General features: G+C 45.1%; 3 protein-coding genes across 4 annotated transcripts; 2 read left to right on the forward strand and 1 right to left on the reverse strand.

Annotated features, from left to right (window-relative positions):
• The first annotated feature begins 6,178 nt into the window (after positions 1-6,178).
• On the forward strand, positions 6,179-10,605 carry LOC113024969 (uncharacterized protein K02A2.6-like). Its single transcript, XM_026172268.1, has one exon. It carries the CDS (start codon positions 6,532-6,534, stop codon positions 10,603-10,605), a length of 4,074 nt encoding a protein of 1,357 aa, XP_026028053.1. The 5' UTR covers positions 6,179-6,531.
• Positions 10,606-11,118: 513 nt separating this feature from the next.
• On the reverse strand, positions 11,119-23,748 carry fbxl13 (F-box and leucine-rich repeat protein 13). The gene is given in 17 exon segments (XM_026176246.1): positions 11,119-11,608; positions 11,692-11,855; positions 11,962-12,096; positions 12,404-12,484; positions 12,584-12,707; positions 12,826-12,945; positions 13,023-13,185; positions 14,728-14,848; positions 14,941-15,039; positions 15,457-15,586; positions 16,106-16,206; positions 16,453-16,505; positions 20,780-20,915; positions 21,022-21,117; positions 22,759-22,847; positions 23,292-23,376; positions 23,378-23,748. Coding segments are annotated over 17 exon segments (1,911 nt in total). The 5' UTR covers positions 23,477-23,748; the 3' UTR covers positions 11,119-11,493.
• Positions 15,458-20,661, forward strand: LOC113026937 (leucine-rich repeat-containing protein 17). 2 transcript variants are annotated; one of them, XM_026176247.1, is made up of 7 exons: positions 15,458-15,516; positions 17,695-17,896; positions 17,979-18,455; positions 18,536-18,750; positions 19,370-19,525; positions 19,983-20,124; positions 20,213-20,661. In XM_026176247.1, exons 2-7 carry the CDS (start codon positions 17,772-17,774, stop codon positions 20,490-20,492), a joined length of 1,395 nt encoding a protein of 464 aa, XP_026032032.1. In that variant the 5' UTR covers positions 15,458-15,516; positions 17,695-17,771; the 3' UTR covers positions 20,493-20,661. The 2 variants fall into 2 exon arrangements, with proteins under 2 accessions (XP_026032032.1, XP_026032033.1); XM_026176248.1 differs by lacking the exon at positions 15,458-15,516 and adding an exon at positions 16,533-17,068.
• Positions 23,749-23,792: the final 44 nt, after the last annotated feature.

Here is a 23,792-nt window from a genome sequence, read left to right on the forward strand (position 1 = left end):
ATGGATGTCAGGAGGTCTATATGGACGGCCCGAGTAGTGAGGCACTTAAACAAAATGCCCCATCGCTTCTCCCTGCGTCTGCCTATCTTGATCCAGAAAGGACCAAAGCAGTCCATGCCAGTCGAATAGAAGGCAGGTTTGAACAGCCTGAGGCGGGCAGGTGGCAGGTCAGCCATTTGCTGAGAAGCTGGGTTTGCCCTCCACCTACGGCAATCCATGCAACTATGTTGGTGCCGCTTAACGGCCTCTCTACCTCGCAGGATCCATACAGTCCGCCGAAGCTCAGCGAATACTCTCTCTGGGCCAGGATGACCGAGACGTGCATCCACATCTTGAATAAGTAGTCTGGTATACACATGGGTGGGATCCAGGACCACAGGGTGTACAACAGACAGATCAAGGCTCTCTGCTCGCCGCAGCCTGCCACCAACCCGGATCAGTCTATGATTGGCATCATACTGCGGTGCTAGGCATAGCAGCCGACTGTTAGCCGGTATAGGTTTGCCTGCTTGTAGTAGGTGGTAGTCCTCTGGGAAACAGTCCATCTGAATCTGTCTCAAGATCTGTTGCTCTGCCTCGGTGTAGGCCCCTGCAGTAGATGAGTTACTCCCAGCTGGGTCACCCTGCATTGCTGCATTTTGAATCTCCTTAGCTGTGGCTTCTACTAATTCTGCCCATGTGTTGAACCGCTGGGCCTCTGGGGTTTGATTACCCGGGGTCGTGTTAGCCATATGACATATGGCAGAGCGTTTTAGCTCGATGCCATCCTCTGGGTCTGATGTACCCAACGATGGGCAGGAGGGCCACTGGTCAGGAGGTAGGAGGAGGAAATCTGGTCCTTGAGGCCACCTATTTGGGCTGGCCAGTTCAGTGAGACTTTTGCCCCTTGTGATGTCATCAGCTGGGTTTCTTGTAGAATCCACATATCGCCAGTCTTTGGGGTTAGTAAGCTCTTGAATTTCTGTAATCCTGGTGCCAACAAACACCTTGAAATGGCAGGATGTGGAATGCAACCAGTTGAGGACAGTGGTTGAATCAGACCACAGCGTACATGTGGTCACCTTGAACGTTAGTTCTGTCTGAAGTAGCTTTGCGAGCTGGGCTCCAGTGAGTGCAGCGCAGAGTTCGAGTCTGGGAATAGATATCTGCTTCCTTGGAGCAACCCGTGATCTGGCCATGAGGAATGACAGCTGCGCATTACCATAATGATCTTCTGATCTCAGGTAAGCCACAGAGCCATAGGCTCGCTCTGATGCATCGCAAAAGATATGTACCTCTCTTGCAACGTCAGATAGATCCATGTGCGGCAGTGTGTAACATCGTGGCAATGTTAACTCTGATAAATGCACCAACTCCCCCTTCCATGTCTTCCACTGGTGCAGCAAATCATGAGGTAACTGGGGGTCATCCCAATCTCGATGCTTGTCCCAGAGTTGCTGTACAATAATCTTGGCCCTGGTGGTGAAGGGAATGATGAACCCAAGTGGGTCGTACTGACTAGCCAGGGTTCGATATATGTTCCTCATAGTGGGCTCTCCATAGTCAATGGGTCGGTGCTTGAGGCTGAGGGTGTCCGTCTCACAGTTCCAGTTCAGTCCCAGGGTTGATTCATGCGCTTCTTGTCGGTCCTGTGACAGCCAGAGTTCCAGTTTGTCTGACCGTGCCTCGGATGGCAGATGACTAATCACTTCTGGCCTATTACTAGCCCACTGCCGAATTTCAAAACCCCCGGAAGCCAGAAGCTGCCGTAGTTTCTTGACCAACTGCTGGGCTTCTTCAATCGATGAAACACTCTGTAGACAGTTGTCCACATAGAAGCACCGTTCGATGGAGAACCTCACCTCCTCTCCTGGTTCACTATGCAGGAGGACATGCCGCTGTAGCGCAAAGGAGGCACAGCAGGGACTACATGTTGTCCCAAAGGGAAGGACTTGCCATTCATAGCTGTGAGGGGGCTCATCCCGATTCATATTGCGCCAAAGAAACCTCAGGAGCGGTTTGTCTTCCGGGAATAGGCACACCTGGTGGAACATCCCTTTTATGTCACCACTGATGGCAATGCTGTGTTCTCTGAAGCGCAGGAGCACTCCAACCAGAGAAGGGCTCAGGACAGGGCCAGGCAATAGGGACTCGTTCAGGTTAAGTCCCTTGTGTCGAAAAGAGCAATTAAAGACCACTCTATTCTTGCCATTGTGCTGGACCATGTGATGAGGTATGTAGCAACTCTCTTGGCTCTGAGAGGCAACCTCCGGTTGCAGTTTGGCTACGAACCCAGAGGTCACCAACCTTTCAATCTCGTCCATATATGCAGCAGCCCTAACTGGGTCTTTGCTCAGACGTCTCTCCATACTCCTCAGGCTGGGCAGTGTCGCCTCTTGGGTGGCCTGAAAAAGTGGTGCATCCTTCCTCCTCAATAAGGGTGTGGCATACCGGAGCACTCCCTTAACCTCCACGCGCCTTGTTCTGGCCTCCAATATCTGAAGGGCTTCATGATCCTCCTTCGACCTTGTCACCTCCTTTTCACTCTTATATGGTAGAACATCCACTTGCCACAGCTTCTCCACATTCCTCTGGAGTTCAACAGATAGGGGGCTGCAGGAGGTATAGAGACACTGTTGAGACTCTAACTGTGACTCAAGCGACTTTGCAGGCCCTTGCAGAGTCCATCCTAGTCGGGTTCGCATCGCAGCTGGCCCTCCTGGTGATCCAAAGCGCACAGGCTCTATAGGGTTTATGAGATGTGGGTGATCAGCCCCAATTAGCAACAGGGGTGAAACTCTGCTGAAGGTTTGTAGGGGCAAGTCCGTCAGATGTCGGTACCTTCTCTTGAGCATGGTAACTGGATATGAATGCTCAGCTAAGCCAAGCCGCTGGGCAGTGAAGGCATTAGCTATGTGGAAGGATTTCTGGGGCTGCATGATAGGGGACAGTGTGAATGAAACGCAGGCCCCATGTAACGTTTGGATATCCTGACGGATAGTTCTCAGGGCGAGGTCTTCAGGTGTGCCTGTTAGGCCCAGTTGCTGAGCTGCAGAGGAGAGCAGCATGGTGCGGTCAGAGCCATCATCCAGGATGGCATAAGTGTCCAGAGTTTTGTCACCATTTCTCAGGAGAACTCTAATCACTTTAAGCAGAACACGGGTAGAATCTGAAGGTTTATCTAGGTGGAGTATTTCAGTTGCAGAGCTCACCAGGCAAGTACCTTCCTTCACACTCTTGGCGTTGACCTCATGCAGGATCTGAAGGTGTTTGCCTTGACATAGGCTGCAAGCTTTCTTCAGATTGCACTGTGCTGCTTGATGTGATCTGCCACATCGCCAACAACGCTGGTTTGTCTTAATCCAGTCTAAGATTTGAGCCTTATCAAACGACTGGAATATGGGGCACTGACTCAGATAATGGTCCTCCGTATCACAGTAGGGGCAGTAAGCTTTCAGCGGGCCTTTCTTCTTGCTATGGACAGCTGGTTTGCTGCTCACCGACTCGACAGGCTGCTTCGTCGGCAGATTCTCTGAGCCATGCAGGATAGTGGCCATGCGCTTGACTGACTTCGCCTCTCTCAGGCGCTCTGCTTTCTGGATGACCCTCTCCTTCTGCCCTGTAGCCCCAAGCTGGGTACTGCTATCTTGGTACCATGTTTCCAGCTGTAACCAGTCTGAAAAGTCTGTTAGGTTGTATACTACCCCTGGATGGCGACACATATGTCTCCAGAACTCAGACCTCATTTCAGCTGGCAGCTTACTGAGGAGCCGTGCCACATGAGAGCCACATTTCAGTTCCACTTCGCCATCCGGACCAAGGGTCTTCAGCATACCAACGAGAGCCCGAATCTGCAGTGCGAATCTTTCAAAAGCCTCCACATCCCGGCGACGAATGTCCGGTGCATCCATAACACCGGCAATCTTCCTGAGGGCTAACTGGTGGGGCTGACCAAACTTCTCCGATAGGGCTGCCATGGTGTCAGTATAGGGGGATGGAGAATTGAGATATGCATCAGCTATGAGACGTGCTTCATCTAGTTTCAAATGATCCATCAGTATCTGAAACTTGAAAAGCTCTGTCCCATCCGGTGGCAGTAGATTGTCAAGTGCGATCTTTAACCGGGCAAACTCGCTTGGGTCCTTCTTAATGAGATCGGGAATACTTGGAGTTGGACCCCTGTATGTTTTCTCTTGTGCCATTACATGTGGTGGCTGGTAGGCTGGGGATGGATGAGGTTTATATTGCGATGATGTTATGATAGGTCTTGATACCTCGGCGACGGGCTGCTGGCTCCAGATGTTGGTGGGGGCTTGACTCTGGAAACTGGGATAAGCACTAGCAGAAAACTGCTCCTGCCAAGGAGGCTTCAAATGTTGCGGAATGATAGGTGGATGTTCAAACCCAAAGGAAGGTGCACTGTTGGGGAATGGCGGGGTTGGCCGACTAGCTGTCAGTGTCTGCTCCTTTAACAGCTGTAGTTCACCCATCATCCTATCCAATGTATCAATCATTGTAGTATCCTTGGGTGGAATACTCTGAGCTGATGGTGGGCGAAAGTATGGCCTTTGGTATTCTTGTTGAGCATGGATGTCCTGCCTATTGTCATACTGCGGCCATGGACTCGTTCGTGCATCTATTCTATGTGTATGGGAACTAATCGTGGGGACACTGATGGGCTGCATACGTTGGAAGGAAGACAGAGGGGGTACATGTGTTGGGGGTGATCTCTGGTCCCGTTGCTCCGACACCTCTGTCTGGTTCACGTGTTTGGGCGTAAGGCTGAGGTCTGCCATTCATACCACACTGCGAACCCGAAACTGCAGACATTTCCCATGGTCGATGGAAAGGAGAAGGAGGCTGATGGTTCAGGCCATCCCTACTGGGCGCATGCTGCCACATATCCTGCAGATCATTCGAGGAAGCGGTCCATTCATCCACGGTGTGTTCCCATCCAGGCTGACTTGTTGGGCTAGACGAGCGGGAGGTCTGTACAGACACTGCCGATGGCACGTACTGCTTTTGCTCTTCTAGCCCGGGTGCATACTGTGCTGTGTACGAGTGACGGTAGGGTGTCATGTCTCGTTGGTGGCCCACCAAGCTCACCTCATAGTCTGCAAGGTAGGGAGGAGGTTGCACTTGGCGCCTTGGGCGAGTTGAATCTGAGACATCTTCACTGGAGAAGAAACTAGGCTGCATCTTTAGGATCCAAGGAAAGCACCATCCGGCTCGAAGGACCAATGTTAATTTGGGTTGAACCCAGGACTGTATAGGCGTTGGCTGAATAGCAGTGGTGTTCACCTTGGGGTGTCGGTCAGAACACACAGGACGCACAGATAAAGGTTATACCGTCTTTACTGTGATTCCTCAGCTTAACAGCACAGTACAGCAACACAGTAATGCAACCGCAGGCTTACAGAGTGGTGAGGGGTGTGGGTGTGTGTGGTCTGTGAACAGAACATATACAGAATACTGAATGTAATAAACATCTAAGTCATGAATTATGATGCATTAGCGTTCTTCGAATCTAACCAGAACTACAAATGGGAATTCCTATATGAACATCTACATGCACGAGTTTCATACACTACTCCCAAACCCTTACAGTACATGACATTGATTGCCAATACACCCAACAACAATATATCACAAACACCAAATCGTTTAGCTTACAGCTAGCAGGTATGTAGCATAACAGGTAGCATTAGTAGCATGAACTAGCCACATAGCGAACAGGTCGATACACATTGCACTTCTACATCCACTAAATGTCTAATTGGCATAAAAGACTAAAACTGTCCTTTTCAGGCATGGCTCCACGTCTACTCACAGTTCTTTAGCGACGCACACAACTCACACCGTGTGTAGACACCCACTGCAGAGTCAGTCTGCCAGGCGGCTCTTGCTATGTGCTAGCTCCAACTCTGATCACTGGAACATGTGCTCAATAGTGCAACTGTGCTCTCTCGCCACAAGGGGGCCCCCCCACACAGCTGACAGCCTTTCCAACATTGAGACCCCTGTTCTAAAGATTATGTTGAGACATTTCTGAATTTGAAGCTGTGGTATCGCAAGAAATAAGTGGTTATATAAATATGAGTATACATAATAGTTATTATTCATAGATACCTACATCCTAAGTTCCTGTTAATCTTCTGAAAGAAACAGAATGAATGTGTTGTTACAATGGTAATGCCAGGAGAGGCAGTATTAGTTCTGTGTTACATTAATGTGTAAGGAAGTGGAAGAAGAGTGTGTCCTGTAGGAGGCAGTAGAAAATGGATGCTCATGTTCTGTACATGCCCTGAAAGTAAGGTTCAGTAAACCAGTGCAACGATACCCCGGTGTAAGGCTCAGTTATTGTATTTTTATTTTTTGAAGATGCAACATCTTTTTGGCGATGAGGACGTTTAGGGGGAAGGAGTTTGGGCGATCGGACTGAAAGAAAAGAGAAGAAAATAAAGTGATGGAGTCGGCTACAGGTTTGGCTAGCTTTTCAAAGAATGCAAAAGTTTTCGGCTGGAAATAGAAGGCAGTGACCTCGAAGCGGAAATGGCTACAATTGGTACGCTAGTAGCGTTCGATCCAAAGAATCAGACTTGGGATGAGTACACGGAAATACTCGAGCAGTTTTTCGCAGCTAACGGGATCGACGATGCAGAGAAACAAAGAGCGATATTAATAAGTGTCGTCGGAGCAGCGACGTACAGCTTGATGCGAAACCTTCTCAGCCCGGCCAAGCCCAAAGACAAAACCTTCCAAGAGCTGGTGCTTCTGATGAAAAATCACTTCGATCCGAAGCCCAGTGAAATTGTGCAAAAGTATAAGTTCGACTCTCGCTCCCGCAAGCCGAATGAAACCGTCATGGAATATGTAGCGGAGCTGCGTCGCCTGGCACAGGATTGTAACTATGGCAACACGTTACAACAGATGTTGAGAGATAGGATCGTCTGCGGAATTAAGGATGACCGAATTCAGAGACGTCTCTTGTCAGAAATAGATCTCACTTTTGACAAGGCTCTGTCAATTGCAGTAGCCATGGAGACTGCAAATAAAAATGCACAGGATCTGCAGACCTCAGGGGCGTCAGCAAAATGTTTCAGTCTCGCTAGAGGACAACAGGAGAGTCGTACCTTTAAAGCAGAAAATAAAGAGTGTTATCGTTGCAAAGGAACCAAGCACACAGCAGCAGACTGTAAGTACAAACAAGAAAAATGTCATGCTTGTGGTAAAATGGGACACATAGCTAGAGCTTGTAAAAGCAAGACTAAACTGAACCAGAAAAAGTATGGATCGACATATGTAAAGAAAGAAAAAAAGCAGAGTTCACACTACAGTACTCACAATGTGGGCGAGAAAGCAGATAACAACAAAACTGATAGCTCTGAAGATGACTCTTTTATGTTGAACTGTGTCAAGTGCAGTCAAGGGCACAAAAGAAAACTGTTCAAGTTAGGGTGTGGCAGTGCGGTACACTTAAGAAGAGTAGACCCCTACACTGTGGATATGCAAATTGATGGAAAAAAGGTGAACTTTGAAATAAACACTGGATGTTGCCTAACAGTCATGAACGAAGCAACATTCAGAGAAACAGGGAAAGACAGCAAGCCCCCCAGCCTGCAGCCCATCAAAATCAAGCTCGAAACTTATACAGGGGATCCTGTTAAGGTGATTGGTGCAACACGAGTCAGCGTCAAATACAAGCAGCAGAAAAAACATCTGCCCCTGGTGGTGGTCGAAGGCGACGGCCCCAGCTTGCTAGGTCGAGCTTGGCTCGAGGAAATTAAATTGGACTGGGGTGAAGTGAAAAACAGTCCTAACAACAGAAAGCTGCACCAAGTCAAAACAACAGAGAAAACACTTCAGCAAGTGTTAAGTAAACATGAAAATGTGTTCAAAGAGGAGTTGGGCACCCTGAAAGGAATGAAAGCTGCTATTCATGTGAAAAGTGATGCCACCCCACGCTTCTTCCGTCCGCGTTCTGTCCCCTTTGCTATGCGAGCAAAAGTCGACGAGGAAATAGACCGACTGTTGAAAGAAGGCATCATCTCGCCAGTGAAATATGCTGAATGGGCGGCACCAGTAGTGCCACTCCTGAAGCCCACAGGGACAATAAGACTGTGTGGGGATTACAAGCTTACTGTAAATACCGTGGCTTCACTGGAGCAGTACCCCATACCCAGAATGGAGGACTTGTTTGCCACACTGTCCGGGGGTAAGCAGTTCTCAAAATTAGACATGAGCCACGCTTACCAGCAAATCCTCTTGGATGACGAATTGAAAAAGTACGTGACAGTAAACACATCGCGGGGGCTGTTCACGTATAACAGATTGCCTTTTGGAGTGGCCTCTGCTCCAGCAATATTCCAGAGGACCATGGAAAGTCTTTTGAAGGGGATACCTCATGTAGCAGTGTATTTAGATGACATCTTAGTGACTGGAGTGGATGAAGTAAGCCATCTACAGAACCTGGATGAGGTGTTGACCCGGTTGGAGGAAGCTGGGTTGAGGTTAAAGAGGTGCAAGTGTGCCTTCATGCAAGAGAAAGTGGAGTACTTGGGGCACATAGTGGACGCCCAGGGGCTCCACCCAGTGGAAAAGAAAGTTAAAGCAATCATGGACACACCTACCCCCACAAATGTCACTGAACTGAAAGCATACTTAGGTTTGCTAAATTACTACAACAAATTCCTTCCAAACCTGGCAACCCGGTTGGCACCCTTACATGAACTTTTGAGACACGAGGTACGGTGGACATGGCAAAAGAGACAAGAGGAAGCATTCCAGAAATCTAAGAACCTGTTGAACTCAGCAGAGGTGTTAGTTCATTATTCTGCTGACCGTGAGTTGGTTCTCTCATGTGATGCATCATCATATGGCGTAGGCGCTGTATTGTCACATAAGATGGAGGATGGAAGCGAGAGACCTTTGGGGTTCATGTCACGCACACTCTCTCCTGCTGAGAAAAAGTATTCTCAGCTTGACAAAGAAGGTCTAGCTGTGATATTTGGTATCAAGAAATTTCACAAATACTTGTATGGCCGAGTTTTCATGATTTACACAGATCATAAACCCCTAATCTCACTGTTCAATGAAAAGAAGCCTATACCTCAGATGGGCTCACCAAGAGTACAAAGATGGGCCGTGACATTGAGTGCTTACGAGTACAACATCAGGTACAAGCCAGGAAAACATCATGAAAACGCGGATGCGCTCAGCCGGTTGCCGGTACCAGACTCAGCACCTGAGCGAGAGATGGCTGAGCAGGTTTTGATGATGGATGTACTGGATGACACATTAGTGGACACTGCACAGATCAAACGATGGACAGCTAAGGATGTCTTGTTGTCGCAAGTCCACGAGTACACCTTAAAAGCCTGGCCAACTGAGACCGACACCTGTTTAAAGCCGTATCGACAGAGAAAGCTGGAACTGAGTGTGAGGGATGGTTGCGTGCTCTGGGGAGCCCGAGTAATTATTCCCACCAAAGGCCGAGACAAAATATTGAAACTCCTGCACCAGACTCATACAGGCATGTCGAAGATGAAAGGCTTGGCAAGGTCGTATGTATGGTGGCCAGGGATGGATGAGAACATTGAAAGAGAAGTGCAGGCATGTGAGGAGTGTCAGAAACACTCCAAGTCACCACCTACTGCACCATTACACCCTTGGGAGTGGCCGGAGTCACCATGGTCCAGAATCCATGTGGACTATGCAGGGCCTTTCCTCGGGGAGATGTTTCTAATCATTGTGGATGCTCATTCCAAGTGGATGGACATTTACCCTGTGAAATCCTCTACATCACAGGTAACTATAGAGAAACTGCGCCAGAGTTTCAGTGTGTTTGGACTACCTAAAATGTTAGTTTCAGACAACGGAACATGCTTCACAAGTGCTGAATTTGAGTCATTCATGAAGCAGAATGGAATTGACCATGTAAGATCAGCACCTTTCCACCCTTCTTCAAATGGGCTGGCTGAGAGGGCGGTCCAGACCTTTAAGGAGGGGATGAAGAAAGTCAAAGGTGATACCTTGCAAACCAGACTGTCCCGATTTCTGTTCAGTTATCGCATCACACCGCATGCCACTACTGGTTTATCACCTGCAGAGTTGATGATGTCACGGAGACTCAGATCCGTTTTGGACTTGCTCATGCCTGATGTGAAAACAAAAGTGCAGCACAAACAATCGAAACAGAAAGAAAATCATGACACCAAGAAAAGACTGAGAAGTTTCACACCAGGAGACAAGGTCTTCATCAGAAACTACTCCTATGGCCCGAAGTGGATTCCCGCAGTCATTGTGAGAGCATCGGGTCCAGTGTCTTACATTGTTACCATTGGATCAGGTCAAACTGTGAAGCGGCATGTGGATCAGGTGAGAGCAAGAGTGGCTGACACTGTTCCCAGTACACCAGACAGGGAGGTGGAGCCATTGCTTGACAAAGAATCAGTGCCTGAGTGCTGCTGGCCATCAGAGTTGGACACATCGCCACAACCTCCGGCAATGGAGTTGCCTTATGCTCCGGAGACTCCAGCTCCCGGAGACTCCTCAGGGACACCCGTGTTGCGACGTTCCCAGAGAGAGAGACGTCCACCAGAGACTTTAAAGGACTTTGTTAGGTAGTGTGAGATCTTCCAGAAATAGAGCAACAATGCGCTCTGATCTCACAGGAAGGACGTACCTTCCTAGTTAGAAAAAAAAAAAGAGAAACATGGAAACCTATGTACAGTTGTATGGTTGTATGGTTACCTTAATTACATGTTGATTGTTTGTTAAGCATTCTTTAGATAAACAGTTATTTTGTAAGTCAAGGGAGTTGTTGACTTAAGGGGGGAGGAGATGTGGTATCGCAAGAAATAAGTGGTTATATAAATATGAGTATACATAATAGTTATTATTCATAGATACCTACATCCTAAGTTCCTGTTAATCTTCTGAAAGAAACAGAATGAATGTGTTGTTACAATGGTAATGCCAGGAGAGGCAGTATTAGTTCTGTGTTACATTAATGTGTAAGGAAGTGGAAGAAGAGTGTGTCCTGTAGGAGGCAGTAGAAAATGGATGCTCATGTTCTGTACATGCCCTGAAAGTAAGGTTCAGTAAACCAGTGCAACGATACCCCGGTGTAAGGCTCAATTATTGTATTTTTATTTTTTGAAGATGCAACAGAAGCAAACTTTGAATTCAGTCATTTCAGACCAATGATGGCCGGAAACATCAAGTCCATGAGAAACTGTGCATATAAATAGGATTTCCAGTGAGAAAAGGTTGCTATATTATTAATAGATAGGACCGCAAACTGGCTCCTGAAGTAAACTAGTACACCACTTCAACTGTGCTGTTGGAAACTGATGAAATGTGTCAGCAAAGCAGGTAAAACTTTGTGTTGTAGGCTTCTGTCCTGACAGGTACAGACCAGAAAGACCACACAGGTAAACCTCTGTTTATTTCCTGCATGGACTTACTGCAGTTGTCATTACTGATTACTGCTTTGCTACTTCTGATGGATCATCACTTGCTGGGTTTTGTGACCAGATGCCCCATGTTGTATCCAAACCAGTATGGAGGGGTGTCGCTGCTGTGCTCCCAGTATGTCACACGTGGCTGAAGTTTTGAGGCAGCTGCCCTGAGGAAACACACCTTTATCGATCGGTTAAAGTTTTGGGCAGGAGTTTAGCTTTGCTGTGAACTTTTAAGAGCATGCCGTACCTCGAGATGCCGCTGCAGCAGGCCATCGTGATGGAACTGAGTGGAGGACAAATTCTTTCCAAGTACCGAAGTGTGAGATCTGTGAGAAGAACACAACCACTCACATCAAGCTCTCGCAAGTACTGAGATCCACTTGTCAGATACTGCACGGCCATATCGGTCATCTGAGGCAGGGGGAGAAAAATGAAAAAATGTCATGAAATGACAAGAAGAAAGGCAGTTCCTTCAACTGGGTAACATTAAATGCCTTAGTAATGTGCACGTTTATACCTTAAAACAGCCGACCATCCGCAGTGCGACCAGGCCTCTGCAGTAAAACGAAAAGGCTCTGACGGCTGCGTCAGACAGAGCCACACAATGAGAGATATCGACATGTTCCAGGTCTGTCACATTCTTGCACAGCTTCTGCTCATTGTGAGAAACAAAGAAAATGAGAGATGTGTGATGAAGTGTTACTGATTAGAAAATAAATGAGGACTAAACATGGAGGAAATTGGAAATCATTTCTTCAATGGTGTTGGCTTGTTGAAAGCAAAAGATTCTTTGAAATAGCTGTGGAAAAAGAGAAGGGTTTCATTTTGTAAAACCATTAGTCCAGGAAAAGGTTTGGATACAATTGTAATTCCCATCAGTTGTCAATGTTACAAAACAATGTGAGAAGAAGAAAACTTGGACGCTGAACAGTTGGCTGAAATTCCAGATAAATATGCACCTTAATTCCAGCGTCTGTGACAGAGAAGCACTTGGCAATAACCAATTTCCTCAAGGGAATTCCCTCAAGAGTGGCCAGTCCCTAAAAATGCAAATACCCAAGTTACAGGTTGTTCTTCAAATTCCCAAAATTCAAATCTTCAGCAATGCGTGAAAACAAGAGCAAACATGGTAACAGTACTTGATCCTGGATGTTGCAGCTGCTGAGGTCAAGTGAGCAGAGAGAGCTCCCACCCAGCCACTCCACGGCCGAGTCCGTCAGCCTCTCGCAGTAACTCAGATTGAGATGGAGAAGTTTACACAACCTAACAAGTTGGAAAAAATGCAAACAAAAGCTGCTTTATGATAGTATTTAGGCTCAGTTCTGGGTAAATACTCATGAAAAAAAAACTGTCATATAATCAGAGACGTAACTGTGTGTACCTTTGTGCAATCCTCATGACAGAGATGTCGGTGATGTGACTGCAGTGACTGACATTCAGTTCTTGCAGTTCATTTGCTGAGCAGCCTTTAGTCAAATACTGCACCCCAACATCAGTCACCCTGAAACACATTATTTAAAGAAATGTAAAGAAAAGGTATGAAAAGTGAGACTTCGGTCATCACAAACAAGCACACACCTGTTGCAATACGAGATGTTAAGATACCGCAGATGTTGGAGGGAGGCTACAGATTTGAGGCTTGCGTCAGTCATCCCGGGGCATTCTGCTGCGTGGAGCCTGCGGAGACCTTGTGAGCTTCTGAACAGGGCGTTCCAGCTCAAGTCTGTGAGCTGGTAGTTGCCTAACGCACAAGCATTGTGTACAACATAGTGGAGAATAACTGGAGCAGTATTAAAACTCTTCACACAATGGGGAAACAATTATTTGATCCCCTGCTGAAATTTTAAGTTTGCTCGCTTGAAAAAAATGAACAGCCTCTTAATTTTTATTGTAGTTCCATTTTAATGGAAAAAGACAGAAATCAACCAAAACACATTACATACAAGTTATAAATTGATTTTTTAATGTCATTGAGTGAAATGAGTATTTCCACCCCAAGCAAAACATGACCTAATACTTGGTGGAGAAACCTGTGTTAGCAGGCACAGGTAGGTCACCAGGTTAGGACACATCTTAGGAGAGACTTTGGCCAACTTCTCAGTTTGTTGACCTCTGCTTGGGCACTCAAAGCTTCAAGTCCTGTAGAATTGTCCTGTACCAGTATCAGAAAAAAACAGTCCCAATGGATAATGTTTCCAAGTCCATGCTTCACTATCGGGATGGTATTTTTTGGGTCATACTCAGTACTTTTCTTCGTTCAAACGTAACGGGTTGAGTTAATACTGTAAAGCTTGATTATAGTTTCATCTGACCACAGCACTTTCTCCCAAGCCTCATTTAGATGTTCACTGGCAAACTTACATGTGGCTTCTTGAGCAGGGGGACCATGTGGGTTCAATCCATTATGGCGTAGTCCAGGGGTGGGCAACTCCAGGCCTCGAGGGCTGGTGTCCCTGCAGGTTTTAGATGTGTCCTTGAACCAACACAGCTGATTTAAATGGCTAAATTAGCTCCTGCAGTTCTACAGAGGCCTGGTAACGAACTAATCATGTGATTCAGGTGTGTTGACCCAAGGTGAGATCTAAAACCTGCAGGGACACCGGCCCTCAAGGCCTGGAATTGCCCACCCCTGGCGTAGTCTATTGCCAAGCTGATTAACAAGGTCCTCCTGTGTAGTTTTGTGCTGATCCACACACAATTTTCACCCCATGAGGCATCGTCTTGTACGGAGCTCCAGAATGAAGGATGAGCAATGATCATTTTATAGTTCTTCTATTTCTGAATAATTGCACTAATAGTTCTCACCAAGCTTCTTGCTGATGTTGTTGTACCTCATTTCAACCTTTCCCAGGTCTACCATCTTGCCCCTGATGTCCTGTGGCAGCTCTTTGGTCATGTCTATGATGGTGGAGAGGTTGGAATGGACAAAACTGATTATGTGGACAGGTGTGCTTTGTACATATGAGTTGCAATCAGGAGTATCTTTGTTTGACTGACTGAAATCTGTGTGCAACTTGGGCACACAACCAATCTGTGGAATCATGAATTATTCAAATACTTGTTTCACTCAATGGCACTTAAATCAATTTGTAACTTTGATGTAATGTGTTTTTTCTGGATATTTCCTTGATATTCTGACTCTCCTTTTAAATGAAACTACCATAAAATTTAGAGACTGATCATTTCTTTTTAAGCCGCAAACTTACAAATACAGCAGGGGATCAAATAATTATTTCCCCCACTGTGCGTGTATTGAAATGAAGACTGTGGGATGTGATCGCACCCTCTATGCTGAAAGACTTCAGTTTGGCTGCTTCGGCAACAGCTTTGAAAGCGATATCGGAAAGATGTGGTGCATCCAGCAGAGAAATAGCAGACAAGCAGTGACATCTGGTAAGGAGGGCCTGTTAGAGAAGAGCAACATGGGGTTAAGGGTGTGGGTACAAAGAATTATGCACAAGACAAGACACATTCATGTGCCATGATTTACACTCACCAGGACACAGCTATCTGAGAGCGTGAGCATGTCGTTGATCACAATCTCTTCAAGTGCAGGACATCCAGCAGAAATATATCTGAACCCAGCCACGGTCAACTAGGAGGAGAGGGGAAAATCTGTTTCATCATCTTAATCAGTCTCCTGGATGCACTTTTCCTCATTCACAGAATTTTCAGGGCCCCATAAAACTATACATCTGGAAGCAAACTAATACGCATTCCCAGAAGAGTGTCTTTCATGTTGCAGTACGTGGGTTACGTTACAGAGTGTACACATGCTGAGTGGGTGGGCCAACCCAAACCTCTGCTTGGCCACAGCTGCCTTTTCCTCTCTTCTGCTCATTCGCTCGGCGCTCTCCCCGAGTGCAAACCCCAGCAACGCCAGGAACAAGAGAGAACACGTGCAAACAGACGAGTGATTGGATTTGTTCAAGACGGACTGAGGAGGTCAAAAGCCATTTGCTGTTTTCAGCTGAATTTGAGTGGAGCAGCTGAGAGAAACGCATCAACTGACCTGGGTGCAGCCGGACAAGTTGAGGTGGATGAGATTGTGGCAGCCCTTCCCTGTGGCCAGGTACAGAAAACCTTCGTCTGTGAATCTGTCGCAGTAGGCCAGACTCAGATACTGAAGGCTCAGGCAGTTTCTGTTAGATGTAAGAAATGATGAAGGCATATTATGTGTTAATGAGCCTTGTACGGATCATAGTTGGTTGTTTGGTTGTTTGTTTTTAGCACAAAAAAGTTACATTTGAAAAGAAAGCCTTGGCATAAAAAAGGAAAATGTCATTGTCAATTAAAGGTGAGCATCCTCACATTATTCTGTGGGAAAATGTGAATCAGATAGCATTGCATAATACTACAAGCCGTGAGAGAGCAACACCATCATGGAAATCGATCAACCTGTCATACAATTATACAGTGTAGCATCTGTTTCTCTAAATCATTTTGCTGGCACAGACCGCATTCATTTCGGACATGAAATACAAGCCAGCTGTGGGCTTCAACTGGACAAACAGACACGTAGATAATTCTGGAACCTGAGGGGCGGGATGCCATCAGAAAGAAACATTATGCACACCGATACACCGTTTGTAGCATCTTTTAAATCTATTCTGGTGACAAAGTCTAAATCACTGATGGTTTTACCACAAATGGAGACCTACCTGGACAGCTCTTGTAGAGTTTTGTTTGTTAAGAGGGTGCAAGAAAGGTTCAAGTAGAGCAGGCAGGGACAGCCCTCCAAAATTCTCTGGACCATCATATCCTACAAAAGGAGAGATTGAAATGTTACTTCCCATCCAACCAGGAAGGAACCTGTTACTAGAATCTATATTTGGAAAACTGACCATTGCCTGTTTATTTATCGGTGGATGAAATCAATTAGAATCAGGGTTTTGTCAAGGTTTAGAAAGTCAAAGTCAAACTTTAGAAAACTGTAAATGTGCACATACAAAAGCAAGATGCATTTTTCTGTAGCTTTAAGATGTTCGTTGTTAACATGTTCACTTACTGTAACATTAAAGCACTCAGACACATTGAGCTCCTGCAGGTTTCTGCATTCACCTGCAATAAAACAGTGAGCAGTATAGAACAGATACATGTTTACTTGTACTATGCTGAATATTTTTTGAAATACTTTATGACTGTATCTTAATGAATGAACAAGTATTGTCATAGTAATCCACTGTATTTTAAAGCTGTACATACACCAGTCAGGAATAACATTTTGACCACCTGCCTAATATTGTGTTGGTTGCTGTCAAAACAGCCCTGACCATCGAGGCACGGACTCTACCAGACCCCTGAAGGTGTTTCTGTGGTATCAGACACCAAGATGTTAGCAACAAATCCTTTAAGTCCTCTAAGTTGTGTGTTGGGGGATCCGTGGATTTGACTTGTTTGTTCAGCACATCTCACAGATGTTCAATTAGATTGAGATTTGGGGAATTTGGAGACAACTTAAACTCATCGTTGTGCTCTTCAAAAAGTTCCTGAACCATTTTTGCTTTGAGACAGGGTGCATTATCCTGCTGAAAGAACACAGCCGAACATTGCCCAAAGCATCACACTGCCTCCACCAGCTTGCCTTCTTCCTACAGTGCATCCTGGTGCCAGGAGTTCTTCAAGTAAGCGACACACCTGCACCCAGCCAACCATGTGATTTATAAGAAAACATGATTCACCAGACGAGAACACTTCTTCCATTGCTCCATGGTCCAGTTCTGATACTCATGTACCGCTTGTTAGTTTATTTTTGAGCAAACTGCGATGGACTGTGTATTCTAACACCTTTCTATCAGGACCAACGCTAACCTTTTCGGCAGTTTAAGCTGAAGTAGCTCGTCTGCTGGATCGGACCACACAGGCCACCCTTCGCTCCCCACAAGGATCAGTGAGCCTCGGCCTCCCATATTCATTCCTTGAACCACTTTTGATAGGTACTGACCACTGAAGACCAGGAACACCCCACAAGCTGCAGTTCTGGAGATGTTCTGGCCATCATAATTTGGCCCTTGTCAACCTCGCTCAGATACTCACGTTTGCTTGTTTTTCCTGCTTCTAACACCAACTTTGAGGACAAAATGTTCACTCACTCGATAACATAGAGATAAGTGTTATTCACTTCACCTGTGATTGGTCATAATGTTATAACAGATTGGTGTGTTACCTCTCACTTCTGCTGGGATGACAGCTCCTGTGTACAATCAACAATACCAAATTTGCCCTTTGACCTGTTATTTCCATTTCCCAGTTTGAAAACTTTCATCAGAAGCTGATTTGACTCCAGTTAATCTTGCTGAAGAGACAATCCCCCCTGCAGGGTTCAGGATGCGTGCAATCCCCCCTCTCCTATTATTCTGCCTTTTCCTCCTGCTGCTCCCATCCATCCAGATGAAAAAACCAGGGAAGGGCAGAGGCCTCAAAGGAGCAAGGCACAAACTCACACGGGACAGGTATGGATTACTCCTACATTTAATTTGATTTCTGCAGCCCATTTTTCACAGATTAATCAGCTGTTTGTGTTTTAATCGTCAGGGCAAGAGGTCCTCGCCGTCACAGCAGGTCAGGCCCATCTGGTCTTGTGTCACCCAACTGTTTAGAGTCACCAGAATCTGGGCATGTCTTTGTAGATTGCCAAGAACGGCGTCTCTCTTTTATTCCCACCGCAAACACATGGTCCAACAAACCCAAGCACCTCCTTCTAGCCCGTAACCGAATTAAAGTCCTTCATGATGGAGCCTTCCTCGGATACGAGAATTTAGATAGTCTGGACCTGCAGCAGAACCAGATCTCTCTAGTGGAGGATGGGGCCTTCCAGGGTCTGACAAAGCTTACCACCCTGCTGCTTCAGCACAACCGCCTCCAAACACTTAGTGAGGAGGTTCTCATCCCCATGCCAAACCTTGGCTACTTGCGTTTATATGATAACCCCTGGAACTGTCTCTGCCCAATTGATAGTCTTGTACGCACTCTTCAGGTGCCAAGCAATCGTAATCTAGGAAACCACGCCAGGTAAGTGATTCCAACAAAACTCAGTATGTAGTGTGCACTTTTTAAGTCATTACTCAGTGTCTAAATGTCCCCTCTTCTAGGTGTGCCAAGCCCATCTGGTTAAAAAACATGAAGTTGAAGCACGTTGATCCTGAGTTACTCTGTAAAGAACCAGACCTAGCCAACAACCAACAGAGTAATGAAACGGGTTACACGGGCGCTTTAGAGCCCAGTTCAATTCGAAGCAAACCAGATGCTACTACAGTCTGCTTCACCTACCATTACCCCCAAATACGGATGGACTGCAGTAACCGAGGCAAGCTCTCTGCACTCTACCCTCCTCTCCTCTGAGCCATTTCCTGAGAGGTTTATCACATGTGTTTTTGTTATGTAAGAGAGGGGTTAGGAAAAATACCTGCGACTGTCAGAGAGCGTGTATGCTCATGATTAAATATTGCTGTTGCTTGGCTGGGACGACTAAACAACTCACTCAAAGAATTTTCACAACCTAACGTAAAACAAGCAAACATGCACGTGTGGGTTTGCAAATGTGTGCTTACTTAACCTCTTATATTATCACTTTATAGGAGTTTGTCACCTTATAAATTTGAAAAGAAAGCCAACATCTGGCTTTTTTATGAGAACAGTCCTATTAAAATAGAAAACCATTTGTAGTGTGTCCAAAAAAGGACTAAATTAGATGTACTACTATCATCCTGCTGGCCCGAAGCCTGTATTTTAGTGTTTAACTCATTTTCTGGATAGAAACAGAACTCCAATTTGTCTCTGCGCTACATTTTAGTCACTAATCATCCAGTAGTGGAACTTGTGCTGACTTCTTGGAGCACTCTTGGGTTTGACCAATTTGAATTGAATGCATGAAAGATTGAGCTGAATATATAGATAAAGCTTTTTCTGCATTTATTTATGCTCAGGTTTTACTGAGGTGCCCTCAGGTATCCCCGACAACGTTGTCCACATCGACCTGTCGCATAATTCGATCAGTCACCTCAAAGCTAGAGACTTTCATGCCGCGAAGAGTCTCCGAACCCTTAATCTCAGCAATAACAACATGGAGCACCTGGACAAAGGTAAGCATGCTATTATTACCTATTTTCTAATAATCAGGGAATACAACAGCATGTACGGCGCTCAGTAGGTTTGTATCCACATGCACAACTGCAAATTTGTATACGCCACTTTCTTTATGTGATGGATACCATATGGATATGCAAAGTCAAAAGGTTAAGAACAGTTATACAAGTCTTGCCGCCTTCTGTTTCCCATTTTGTGTTTTCAGAGACAGCGGGCATTCTGCCATCGTTCTGTATACTGTAATAATTTAATTTATGGTGGGGAAAGCTTAGGAGGTTGAAGACAAAGTGATCAGTGTGGTGAAGTTATTCAGACACACACTGAAGACAGGCTGAGCATTTATATTAAAGTCTGACTGCACTGCGTTTGCTCTTCATATATTTATACTGAGAGAGTCAAGAAGCTAACGGAAGCTGTGCCCATGAACCTCTGCTTTCTCTCTCTCACTCTCAGGCTCTCTGACTGGGCTCTTGCATCTCCAGGAGCTGGACTTGTCAAACAACAACCTGACGTTTGTCCAGCACGGGGTTCTTGAAGACCTCTACTTCCTGTTACATTTAAAACTGGAAGGAAACCTCTGGGTGTGTGACTACAGGTGGGTTCCTCAGCTCAAATTTTTATAAGCATCTTTTTTCAATGTTAAATGCTGACAAGTTAACTAAAAACTCCCTGCCTTTTTTCAGCATTCAATACATGGTTTACTGGTTAAGCCTCCATCCAGGAGTGAGTCCTTCAGGCCTGGTGTGCTACTCTCCTCTGGAATATGCTGGGGAGAGCGTGGAGGAGTATGTGAAAGCTTACAACAGAGAGTGTCCAAAGCAGCAAAGCAGGCCAGATCAAGACCAGACAGACCCCAAGCTCTGGAACACACTGATGGAAGCACAGGCAGAGCTGGAGGAGGAGGAGCTGGAGCCGAGCGCTTTGAGGGTGCCGCAGAAATACCAGATCATCAGATTGTCCTGACTCAAGTTAAAATATGAACCTTAAAGGCTGTTTGTTTTGCCTTCATTAACCTGTTCTGTAATTTGTAAAGCAAAAAGTCTGCATCAGATGAAAAAACTATTTTTTTGTTGCTTTTATGTGTTATCGGTGTTGTGTTTGTAATTCAAATATAAAAAGATCGACATTTTGATTAGTTTGACTCATTATTGTGGTTATAATAATAATAATAATCATAATCATAATGCAAATTGCATTGATCTTTGCACACCTGCATATAAACCACCTTAAATCCAGCATTGAACACTTACTGACAAATCTCAGGCTGGACCACTGCAGGGACGTGCAGCCACGCAGGTTAAGATGGGTCACAAATAAACGGTAACTCTGCAGAATGTTCTTCACTGTGCTGTCTGTTATCCAGTCTTTGGCCACAGATAGGTTGATCTAGTAAGAGCAACAATTAGGGGACATCCAGACTCTTGCTATTTAAACTAAAAAAAATTTAACAGCATCATAAATTAAACACAAGAAGTAATCTCTGAGTGCAGACCTGACTCCACAACACGCCCGACTGGATGATAGATTTCCATGTGCAGCATACTTCAGCACAGTTTAGCAGGTCTTGCAATCCTAAGTACTGAAAGATCTGAGGATTAACATAACAAATCATCTTTTTTTTAATCACATGGAAAAACAGCAGACAAATGACACTTGACTTTTCTCTGAATATTTAAAGGGAGTTACAGTAAAACTCTGGTTTATAATGTTGTTGCCATGAGGTGATGAAATATTACAGTTAGGTTTGTAAACTTTTAACCAAATATTGAAGCATACTTAAAATAAAAACAATATTTTTTATAAAACACAAACGTGGACATAGGATGTAGACACCATTTTTTGTATAAATACAACTTTCTCGCTTTCTGTTTGATGTTATTGGCCCTCTCACAGGGTCTGCTGGCACCTCTGCCAGATGTGAACAAGCACCCAAAGCCAAACATAGTCATGCTGAAACACTGTTCATCAACCGAGGACAGAAACAAATTCCACACAAACAGATGCTTCAACTGGTGAGTGGAGTCAGTGTTGGTGAGTGGCTATATATATATATATATATATATATATCATATATATGCATACATGAATTCACAGGTCAGTTTATTAGGTACACCTTGCTTATACCCCTTTTTGCCTTCAAGATGTTCTTAATATTGGAAATGTCTCATTCCGTTACATCCCAAAAGACGCTGCATAGTGGACTCGTCTCAAACTGGTTTCATGAACATGATAATGTGAACTTTGTGTGTTGTCCTATTGGAAGCAGCCATTAGAAGATAGGTACACTGTGGTCATAAAGGGACAGTGAGCAACAATACCCAGGTAGGCTGTGGTGTTTAAACTGTGCTGTGTTAGTACAGAGAGTGTACCAAGCAGCAGCAGCAGCCCGAGCAGTCAGTGTTGCAGACGAAATTGAGACTCAGAGCAGCCAATGGCTGTGCAAATTGCAGCCTCGGGTCCCTGTTGCCAACTTACAGGAGTGGCACCTGATCGTCTGCTGTAAGGATCCATGTGTTGTGCATTCAGAGATGTTTTTCTGCTTGGTTGTAATGAGTGGTTGTTTGAGATACTCCTGCCTTCCTATCAGCTCAAAACAGTCTGGCCAGTCTCCTCTGACCTCTGGCATGAACAAAATATTTTCTTTTCCCCCACAGAGAACTGCCGCATGCTGGATATTTTCTCTTTTTTGGACCTTTCGCTGTAAACCTTAGAGATTGTGTGGGAAAATTGGAGTGCATGAGCAGTTCCTGAAATGCTCAGACTATCCTGTGTGGCACCATAAACACACCACAGTCAAAGTCATTTAAATCACTTTTCTTCCTCATTCTGACGCTCGGTTTGAATTTCAGCCCTCACCACGTCTACATGTATAAATGCACTGAGTTGCTGCCATGTGCATTAAAAGATAGTTGAACAGGTGTACCTAATGAAGTGGCCTGTAAGTGTATATACACACGCACACTCTGGTATGTATTTAGATTAAAGGAAAATGATCTGCAAGTGACTTTAATCAAATACCCTCAAAGAGAGTGGACTGTATGTTTACAGTGGAATCTATTTAAAGAGTTATGTAACTGAAATCTGAGCTCATCGCTGACTGCTCAGAGAACAAGGGGGTGTTGCAGCCTGAAAAACAAACCAGACTTGCCATCATCTTTCTGTGTACAAACTCCAGGCTAAATACAAAGAAAACTGAGACAAGCATGCTGCTCGCTGTAAGAGAATCTACCTGCAGTAAGAAGCTGCTTGGGAGCACAGAGAGTGCATCACATCCTTTTTCACTCTGCTGATGCTTGTTGTCCATTTCAGTAAATCCCACTTGTAGCATCAGAGGAAAATTCATACACACACAAAAGATAAAAAGTGTTCATTCAGTTTTGAAGTAGTCTTCTGTCCCTTTCAAGTCCTATCTTTACACCATGGAGCAGTGATACACTTAAGGCTGAGGCATCTAGCCTTTACAGGGGTCTCCAGTTTCTCAGTGAGAGCTGGAGTGTTCATTCATTTTTAACTTAGGAAAATATACATTTCTGCACAAAAGTATGACAACTGAGTTAAGAATATAAGTAAAAAGGTGCACAGGGACAAAATGAGTCACGGCAGTGGGAGGATACAGCATGGGAGCATGACTTTTAGTCTGGCAAATTTCTTAACCTCAGTGAGTGTTTTCTCTGGCTTTTTACATGAGGGAGCGAGAAAAAAAACAGCCAGCAGACCTCAGTATAATTTCTTCAGAAAAAAAACCCTAAAATGTTGACCTACCAGCTTTCATCCTCTTGTGTAATTTGACCCAGCTCAACAGTTTGGTAAGTGCAACCTGCCGGCATTTCCTCTCAAAAGGCTTTTTTTGTCAAGTCCATCTGCAGAGTCAGCTCCAGGGTATCTCTCTTGCTCTGTGCAATGAACCTTTTCCACTTCCTGTCACCCAACAAGAAACAGCTCATCATTAATTCAGCAAACAGGGAGGCAGGCTGTCAGGAGCCAGGCTTAACTAACAAAGGATGGGAATCAAGTAACAAAAAAATAATAATTTATATAATTCACAATTTATAAAACAGTTTATTATGATTATAATTTCAGCCAAATCTGGACTGACAAATACTGGCCGAGTGAAACAGAACACCCTGATGACTTTACCTACTTATTACTTATTAACAGTGAGAGAAAGTCTTTAGGTTCTCTGAAGCTGAGTTACTGTTTCACAGTAAAAATGCAACCAGAACCAATTTACTGTGCACCACCAGTCTGAGGACCTGCAAGAAC

Source organism: Astatotilapia calliptera, chromosome 7, assembly GCF_900246225.1.
Source record: "Astatotilapia calliptera chromosome 7, fAstCal1.2, whole genome shotgun sequence".
Classification (NCBI taxonomy): domain Eukaryota; kingdom Metazoa; phylum Chordata; class Actinopteri; order Cichliformes; family Cichlidae; genus Astatotilapia; species Astatotilapia calliptera.

What these genes read in the sequence shown, in the direction of transcription:
- LOC113024969 (XM_026172268.1), top strand. Translation starts at nt 6,532, where the DNA reads ATGGCTACAATTGGTACGCTAGTAGCGTTCGATCCAAAGAATCAGACT.
- LOC113026937 (XM_026176247.1), top strand. Translation starts at nt 17,772, where the DNA reads ATGCGTGCAATCCCCCCTCTCCTATTATTCTGCCTTTTCCTCCTGCTG. An exon ending in GATGGACTGCAGTAACCGAG is followed by an intron (nt 18,751 to 19,369) that starts GCAAGCTCTCTG and finishes ATTTATGCTCAG; the next exon opens with GTTTTACTGAGGTGCCCTCA. An exon ending in CATGGAGCACCTGGACAAAG is followed by an intron (nt 19,526 to 19,982) that starts GTAAGCATGCTA and finishes TCTCACTCTCAG; the next exon opens with GCTCTCTGACTGGGCTCTTG.